This window comes from Coffea arabica, chromosome 4e (genome assembly GCF_036785885.1).
Source record: "Coffea arabica cultivar ET-39 chromosome 4e, Coffea Arabica ET-39 HiFi, whole genome shotgun sequence".
Taxonomy (NCBI): Eukaryota; Viridiplantae; Streptophyta; class Magnoliopsida; order Gentianales; family Rubiaceae; genus Coffea; species Coffea arabica.
Window position 1 is genome coordinate 14948372 of NC_092317.1, and position 9283 is coordinate 14957654.

Below are 9283 nucleotides of genomic sequence, written 5' to 3' on the forward strand. Positions count from 1 at the left end.
GGCCCAAAAAAAAAAATTTCCAGCAAAGCAAAAGGACCACTTTCCTTGTCGGTTAGAGTTTTTAGTGTCGTTCTTAATTTTTTTCAGCTTTTGTGTCAATTCCTTTTCCAGTTTTTAGTTTTGAATATATTCTACCACTCCATTCTTAGTGTCCTAATTTTGTGTTCCAAGAAAATCTCTACTCTTACGAACCTCAAATTCTAGCGTGAACTTGTTTTTGGGCTACACTTGAGCACTTGAGCAGTTCTACTTTCTTCAAGGTTTGCAAGGGGTTGTGAGAAATTTTGGTGAGCTCATTAGAGTGATTGAGTGACCATACACGAGTGTGAGAGTATACACTTAAGGAGTGAAGTGGAAAAAAAAAAAAAAAAAAAGAAAAAAAAGGGGAGACAAACGTTTCTTTCTCCTTTTTCCCTTTCTTTGCTACTAACCCTTGCAGGTACACTTGAGACTTCATGTCTAGTGGCAACGAAGGAGTATCTCGTCCCATGGACTTTGAACAAATGATGGAGCAAATGGAGAGACGTTTCCAAGGCATGCTAGTACCCATTCAAGATGAGTTGCTGCAACTCCGAGCGTCTGGAACACCAAAAACCTCTAAGTCTACACGAAGGCGAAGAGACGTGGAAGAATCCGATGATTCCAACAATGATGATGATGACGAGGAACCTCCCATTCGGGCAAGGCGAAGGAACCCGACTGGACCCGCTGATGTATTCAAGGGGATCAAAATGAAAATCCCTGAATTCAGAGGACGGTCCGATCCCGAGGCCTTTCTCGAATGGTTATCCAAGATCGAAATGGTCTTTTCTTGTCAAAACTACACCGAGGTGCAAAAGGTGCAATTGGCAACCATGGAATTCACTGAGTACGCGGTGGTTTGGTGGGACCAAATCAAGAAGTCTAGGAGGAGAAATGGGCTCCCTGAGCTCGTTCGATGGCCCGAGCTTCGAGCCATGATGCGTACCCGCTTTGTACCTGGACACTATACTAGGGATTTGTACCACCGACTACAAACTCTAATCCAGGGCAACCGGAGTGTGGATGAGTACCACAAGGAGATGGAGATCCTGATGCTTAGAGCGGATGTACAAGAGGATCCCGAGGCCACCATGGTGAGATTCTTGAACGGGTTAAGACCCGATATCGCTGAACGAGTGGAACTTCAACACTATATGGAGTTGCATGAGCTTGTTGACAAGGCCGTTATGGTCGAGCAGAGGCTCAAGAGGAGGGGTACTACTCGATCGAATTTCGGCAACACCACCTACTCTACCAACCGCCCATTCCAACCACGGAATGATTCTCGGCCTTTGCCAAATGCTCCTACACCAAAGCCGAGATTCGAGGGAGGTAAGGTAGGCAACTCTAATGTTGGTAAACCACCCCCTTCTGCCCCAAAATTTGAGGAGCCTAGGGCACAAACTAGAGATCATGATACTCGATGTTTCAAATGCCAAGGTAGAGGCCATATTGCTAGTCAATGTCCCAACCAAAGGACTATGATTATGATGCAAAATGGTGAGATCGTGAGTGAGGACGAAGCCGAGTACGAAGGCATGCCACCCCTTGAAGGAGGTAGTGATGGGGAGCCACCGAATGAAGAAGAATTTAGTGCACCCGAGGGTCACTTTGGGACCGCCTTGGTTGCAAGGAGAGCTTTAACTGCACGTGTTAAGGAGGACGAGCTTCAACGGGAGAACATCTTCTACACTAGGTGCTTCGTCAATCAAGCACTTTGTAGTGTGATTATTGATAGTGGGAGCTGCACAAATGTAGCTAGTTCACTCATGGTGGACAACTTGAAACTGCCTACAAGGGATCACCTGCGACCTTACAAACTCCAATGGCTCAACAATTCTGGGGAGGTTCGAGTAACCAAACAGGTTCTTATATCCTTCCAAATTCATAAATACTCTGATGAAGTATTATGTGATGTTGTACCTATGCAGGCTAGTCACATTATACTAGGTAGGCCGTGGCAGTTTGACAGGCAGGTAACTTTTGATGGTGTGACTAATAAGTATAGCTTCTTGTACAATAGTAAGAAAGTCACACTAGCTCCCCTTTCCCCCAAACAAGTGCATGAGGACCAATTGAAATTGCAACAAGAGTTTGAGAAGTATAGTGCAAAAAGAAAAGAAAATGAGAGAGCCGAGGCAAAAAAAGAGAGGAAAAAGGCTATAGATAGCTCGGCAAGTGAGATAAAATCTGAGGGAAAACAAATGCTCCTGATAAAAGCCAAGAAAGTGAGGAAGTTAATGAGAGATGAGCAACCACTTCTTATGCTTGTTAGCAAAGAAGTAGCTCTGAATGTGCATGAACTTGATATTGACATACCTCTCGAGGTTAAGTCTCTTTTACAGAAATATGCTGATGTCTTCCCCGAGGATGTGCCAAGTGGATTGCCGCCACTTAGAGGCATTGAGCATCAAATTGATTTCATCTCTGGGGCTTCATTGCCAAATCGACCAGCTTACAAGAGCAACCCGGAGGAGACTAAGGAGTTGCAAAGGCAAGTGGACGAGTTGCTTGGCAAAGGATGGGCACGTGAGAGTTTAAGCCCGTGTGTTGTTCCAGTCATTCTGGTGCCCAAGAAAGATGGTACGTGGAGGATGTGCACCGACTGTAGAGCCGTCAATGCCATTACGGTAAAGTATCGCTACCCTATACCTCGCTTAGATGATATGCTTGATGAGTTACATGGATGAGTTGCATGGGGCTGTGTTCTTTACCAAGATTGATCTCAAAAGCGGGTACCATCAAATTAGGATTAAGGAGGGGGATGAATGGAAAACTGCCTTCAAGACTAAGTATGGATTGTATGAGTGGTTAGTGATGCCTTTTGGGTTAACTAATGCACCTAGTACCTTCATGCGGTTAATGAATCATGTTCTACGTTCATTCTTAGGAAAATTTGTGGTAGTTTATTTTGACGATATCCTAATTTATAGTAAATCTTATGATGAACACCTCGAGCATATTAGGGCTGTTATGGATGTACTTCGATGAGAGCAGCTCTGTGCCAATCTCAAGAAGTGTAATTTTTGCATGATACCAGCTGATACGAATCTCGTTGGTGAGGAGATACGCGACCCAAGATCGCTTGTTGGATTTGATGTCGGATGCAAGAAACGGTGGCAGCGGAAACCCTACGACCCCTCTAATCCCCGTGACTACGAACTTGTTGATACTATCTCAACCCGTAATCAAACGAATTAGTGAATCTCAGGCAAGAGTAGAAGGCGCCACAATTCAAGTGCGATTCTTGAATTGATAAGCCGAACAAGAACACTAGAGTATAACTCTAAGTTGTTCAAGGTTTGCTCGAAAGCTATGGAGAAAACTCTCTCAATATTTTTTTCATCCAAGTGTATCCTTTGTGGAAGTAATGGGGTGCCTTATATAGGCTACAAGTAAACCCTAAATTGGGAAGAAAAAAAGGAACTAAAGGTGTGCTAATATGGGCCCTCGATGAGTCAGGCCTCATGTGGGCTTTCCCTCCAAGGTAGCTCACCTTAGCAAATAATGATGACTAAAAGGCAATCTTACCCTTGGCATTTCTATGTGCAACATGCACTTAGCCAATTATTCAATCTAATCAACTAATGTGGAATTAAATGACTAATACTCAGGTGTAGTTTCAATGCTCAATACCGGACTGCGATCACCTTCACTTGAGTATATGAATCCTTCAAAGGACTTGTGTATGGCCTGAATAAGTACACTGAGTTGCTCACGAAGTCTCTTTGCTCGAGCTCTAGTAATGGATCCACTTGGGGCTTGCACGCGATCCTCACCCCCTTGATCACTCGAGCCATTGTAGACGTGATCACGTACTATGATGCTATCACAATGCTAATGCTGGCTTTTGTTTTCTCCAAATAAACAAAAATTTCATCCTAAATTAGAAATTCCTTCGCATACGTGCCTATACAACCCAACTCTGGACAAAATACGCGGACAGCAAGAAAAGCAATCTAGCAACTAAACCAACCAGATGAATTAGGGCTGACCCATATCCCGTAAGGGACGTGCGTGAAGCGACATTTAACAAAGAGCGACAACTAACCTTGTTCTCAATTGGGCAACCAATTGTTTCGGATATGCATTGAATTTGCTCTTTATCAAGCAGGAACGATGGGTTATCTTGTTCGAAAATGGCCTATTAGACCCTGGTATTGAGCTTGGTAGTCACAAGTTTCAAACCCTAGATCCAAAATTGATTTGTGCCTCCTCTATCGGCTTTTGCGGCTATTAATTGACGTCAGCTGGTTGTGGATAACAGGCACCATCGTTATCATCGAAAAAGGGATGCTCGAAGGGGTATCTAACTCGCAGTGATGGCTAGAGAAGTTGGCAGAACAAGCTGTGAAAGTAGTCACCAGCATTCACTGGTCGATGGACTTTTCTTCTTTCCTTCAGTGCTCTTGATAACAATGGCTAGATTTTAGGAAAAAAGTTTCATGTGTCTGAAAAGAGGCAATTATGCAGTTGGGTGAAAATTAGACAAACAAGGTGGATCTCAAGCACGTGAACCCTTACTCCAACAAGTTTTGACAGAGTAGGTAGGTATCTTAAAATATATACTTCTTAAACCAAGTGCAAAAAACTGACGTACCCAAACAAAGATTTGAAAATAAATTTCCCAGACTAAATTAAGCAAAACAAATTTTGCAGTCCAAACAGATCCACTGATTAAAGATTCACATGGAAGATAAACTCATTTCTTTTTTGTTTTTAGATGCATAAATAGGAAGAATCAAATATTTGAACTACTTGAATCGATTTTTGTCCTTATAACTAGTCAGTCATGAATCAACTTTTGAGAGTGTTCTGACACAAAAATTGCTAGTTTAAAAATAGGATTATTGGAGGCATTGAAAATATATCTCTTACTTTATTTGTTTCCAATCACACACTCCATCTCTAAAATCAAAGACCTATTTATTCATTTTTCATATCTTCGAAATGAAACCAAAAAGTTCCAAAAATAAGCTACAACAAGAAGAAAAAGATTTAGCCAAAGAAGAAGAGATTTAGATTTAAGAGCAACATTGAAAACAACATACTCAAACTCATAAACTCTTTCTAGATATCAATTAACTTATTTGAAGGAAATTTGCCTTTTTATTTTATCAAAAAATGCATTCATAGTAAGATTGAACTACTGTTAAGATATTATTACTAATACAAAATTATTTCAAGACTAAAACAATGAAAGCAAAAACAATCATACAAGATTGAAGGATTCTTCTAACTTTTGAGTTAGACATGCTATTCAAAATCGTCTAACCATTTTTGTCATTATATTCTTTTAGTATAAGGTATAGATATAGAAATATGGATATGAGGACCATTGATAAAGATATCTATACTAAACTAGATCAAATGCTTTAATAAAAGTAATATAAAATTGTAAAGGCAACTTGAGGCTAGGGAAAGTCTACTTGTGTTAGATTAGTGTAATTCTTAAATGATTTGTTATATTATTTTTCAGAATATGGTGTATATTTCGCTAGTTTGGTGTACATGAATAAAAGTCAAAATTACGAGGGCAGTTGCCCTTTTTTGTAACTAATTCTTATAGTATCAAGTGTTAATATATATAAGTACCGTTTCTATTTGTTGAAAAAAAAAGAATAAAAGTCAAAATTACACCAAGGTTCTATGAGTTTACATCAAATCTGAGAAGCGTTACACCAACAAGATAGAAACGAGTAAAATCCAACTGTCTCTAAAATTAGCCAACTAACAAATGCAATGCATTGTTGATAAAGAATAATATAAATGTGTGGATTTTTTCATATTATAATGATCTAGTCAACAGATGTAACGAAACAAGAAACAAAGAGAAGTTAATGACTAATGAATCTTTAGGCAATGTTTTTCAAAATGAAAATAAGAGTCCAACGTACCAGTATCAAACATCATTTTCCTTTATTATGCTTATCTAGTTTCTAAATTACTTCTCTTAGACATTTCCTCAAACAACTTGTAGGCATCTTGTATACTTTATAGTGCAGGCAAAAAGTCATAGTTTTTAGAATCCAACATGTTACAAGTTTACCAACTAAAAAAAATTACTAACTAAATAAACATGAAATTTCAAGAAAAGAATATAACAAGAAGAATAGATAGCGAAGAAAAGGGGCTGTGCCTATTCTGAGGACTTGAAAATTTGCTTCTATTTTCTTATAATCCTCTTTTATTTTGAATAAATTAATTTATAATTCCTTTACTACTAATTTTACTCCCTCAATAGTTGTAATATATAACAGAATCGAGAGTTTTACTTTTACTTTTATAGTTAAAGTAAGTTAGGATTTTTGTGCATTTTGGTAGTGTGATCGCTTGGTGAGGTATGTGTGCTAAATTTGATGGATAAGAGCGAGTATTAGGTAAAAGAAAGTGTGTGATTAGAAGTGCTAATAATAAGTTAGTGAATCATAAATTAAAACAAAAGAACAAGAGAGTTAAGGAAAATAGGCTTGAACCGACGTGTGTCTTTTGTTACCGGTTGAGTACACCACTTGACCAATACTTTTTTACCCGAATCTCCTTGTTTTTATTTCAATTAATCCTCCCTAAATTAACCCTAAAGTCAGCCGAAATTGTTGACTAAGAAAAAGAAAGAAAAGAAAAAAAAAGTGGAGAAATGTTGGCTTGACAAGTGTCAATGATCCAAGGTAAGTTTGACTAAGAATTTTCTTTCCTTCTTATCTTTCCTTTTGGCCAATTTTTCTTCCATTTCTTCATGTCTTGGTGGAACCATTAGGAGAGAAAAGAGAGGAGAAAAAACTTCCATTTCATCTTGATTTTGCCTTGTTAAGTTGGAATCACAAAAACTAAACGGAACAAACTCGCACTAAGGAAGCAAGAAAACTTGTAGCGGAGAGTTTTTGGAGGGGAAGCCTTGGTTTCTTCATTTTCTTCAAGGGGTGAAGGTATAAGATGAACAATTTCCTTTCTCTTTCTTATTCTTGCAAAATATAGTGAAGATGACTTGAAACTTGGTATTTTATGGATGATAATCTAGATTTGGTGAAGATTAGTGAAAAATCAGCCTGGGGTTTATGATTTTCAGCTTTGATTTATGTTGTTTATCCATGATATGTTGGCATTGAGCTTGGTTATGGACTTGTGAGGTGATTGGAAGCTTTATTGTGACTTTTAACTTCTAAATAGGAATTTTCAGCTTTCTTAGCGAATTTTCAGCTTTGATATTGTGATGATATATGCTAAAAATGAGCTCCAATTAGATGGTTTTATGGCCCAGATTAAGAGCTGCTTTTATCTTATTACTTTTGGTGTAATTTGGGGCTGATTTGAGAAGAAAATGAAGCCTTGAAAATGGCTGGAAAATTTGGTAAACACAAAAGAAATACTGGCCATTTTTCCCTCTCGTAGGATAAGTGAGTGAAAGCGGAAATAGGGATGTGACTTGTGCTTGATTTGGGACTTAGTTATGTAGGGACGTTTAAGTTGACCTTGTGAGTGACTCATAAGCTAAAAGTTTGCTCAAAAGTGTATATTTTTCAAAGACAAAGTAGCAACCAATTTAAACAAGATTTTCTCGTTACTTATACCAAGTTGCGAACTTAAAAGTTTTAATCGCTTCTTTTTCAAAACCAAAAGAGTGAGCATGAATTTTCTAGGGTTTAATAATTAAAATGAGTACTACTTAAATGAGTTCTATTTACTTGGTTTTTTTAAAGTAAAACTTCTATATTTTGAAACCCTAAATGATTTCAAGATGTAAACGATATTTTATCGCAAATTTGGACTCTAGCCAGGGGGTTGAACCTAAACTTGGTTTTGGAAAGCAGTAAATCCTTGGTGAGTGCTTCCAAGTGCATGATTGAACTTGATACTTGACTGAAATGTTTTACTAATGCGATTGGATAATATTTGATTTGTTTGGTCGGACAAGAGTGTACTTTATCGCACTTATCCTAATGTGACTTATTCCTGTGCACTGGTTACAATTGGCTTGATATGTATATATATATATGTGTGTGTGTGTGTGTGTGTGTGTGACTTGGATACTATTTGGAATTCCAAAAATCCTGTGGCTAGTTAATCGAGTCGAGCCGGCAAGAGGTTGGTTGATAAGATAACGAACCCTGGGTCTACTGGTTTGTTGAGTGGAGTGTTATCTCCTCGACTAATTGGTATGCTCGAGTATTACCACCACTGTTTATATTAGAGTTCGGTCCTGGTAGGGGGATTGAATGGTGGATGGAGATTGGAGTTAAGTGGTGAACTACCGAAATGGTTACTCTACTTGAAAGTTGACGGAGTGTCAACTACTGCTTGGTGAAGCTATGGTCGAGTTAATTCGCAAGAGCTACTGTATCCTTTCACTTGGAAATGTTGGATATCTAATGATTTGCTATTCGAAGTGTTATTGCTCATTTTTATGAACTCTTATACTCGCTACTTTGATATTTCAAGTTTTATACCGTGGTCAACTTGCTACTTGATTTTTGCATGATGTTTGGAACCTCACTAAGTTTTGGCTCACCCTATTAGTTTTGTTTTCCTTACAAGGGATATGAGCGAGGGCGTGAAACTGGTACAGGCTAGCATTGTCTAGTTTTTGAATTTTTGCGATTATACTCGCGCTAGTGCTCGACTAGGGTTGAAAATTATCTGGAACTTAAATCTTTTGTTGTATTTGGGAATGTATGAATAATTGAGATGGACTTGAGCATAAATGTACATTCTAAGTTTGGAACTGTTGTTTCATTTCCTTTCGAAGTTATAACTTGTTTTCTTGAAGTGAGTGAGTGAGTCCAGACGAGAGTTGGGCAGGCGGGCCACTAAACCCTGGAGTACGCCCTAGGGAGATGTGGGGTTGTCACACCTATTGGGTTCAAAAACATTTCAATAAAGCAACCTTTTGTCTACCAAAAGGGATAACAAATTAGAAACCTAATTAAATTATGCACTCCACTTATAATATCCAGAATAAAATCATAGTCCAGCACAATTTGATTGTTGTTCATTGTTTACCTTTGATTATAGATCTTCTGATGTAATTAAAAAATTTGGTGAATTTAGTGTTAATCTTGGTTTGAAGAGAAAAGATGAAAAAAAGGGTCTCTTAAGTATATTGTTTTCTTACTAAAATTATAGTTGATTCAACCATTGAAAGAGAAAAACAATTAGTCAAGTTATGGAAGATGTTTGGAATAGCCTCATTAAAAGAAAAATTTTTGGAATGTTTGGAAACAAGAAAAGTAACGAAGGGGAGTTCGTCTTTGCGTTGGTAGTGGTA

General features: G+C 38.1%; 1 protein-coding gene across 1 annotated transcript; it reads left to right on the forward strand.

Annotated features, from left to right (window-relative positions):
- The first annotated feature begins 488 nt into the window (after window positions 1-488).
- LOC140005494 (uncharacterized) lies at window positions 489-2711 on the forward strand. Its single transcript, XM_072046494.1, has 3 exons — window positions 489-1868; window positions 1953-2023; window positions 2297-2711. The coding sequence occupies exons 1-3, from the start codon at window positions 489-491 to the stop codon at window positions 2709-2711; spliced, it is 1866 nt and encodes a 621-aa protein (XP_071902595.1).
- The last annotated feature ends 6572 nt before the right edge of the window (window positions 2712-9283 follow it).

Coding starts and splice junctions, on each gene's coding strand:
- LOC140005494 (XM_072046494.1), top strand. CDS start 489: ATGGACTTTGAACAAATGATGGAGCAAATGGAGAGACGTTTCCAAGGC. Junction 1,869..1,952: donor GGCTCAACAATTCTGGGGAG/GTTCGAGTAACC, acceptor GTACCTATGCAG/GCTAGTCACATTATACTAGG. Junction 2,024..2,296: donor TTTGATGGTGTGACTAATAA/GTATAGCTTCTT, acceptor TATGCTTGTTAG/CAAAGAAGTAGCTCTGAATG.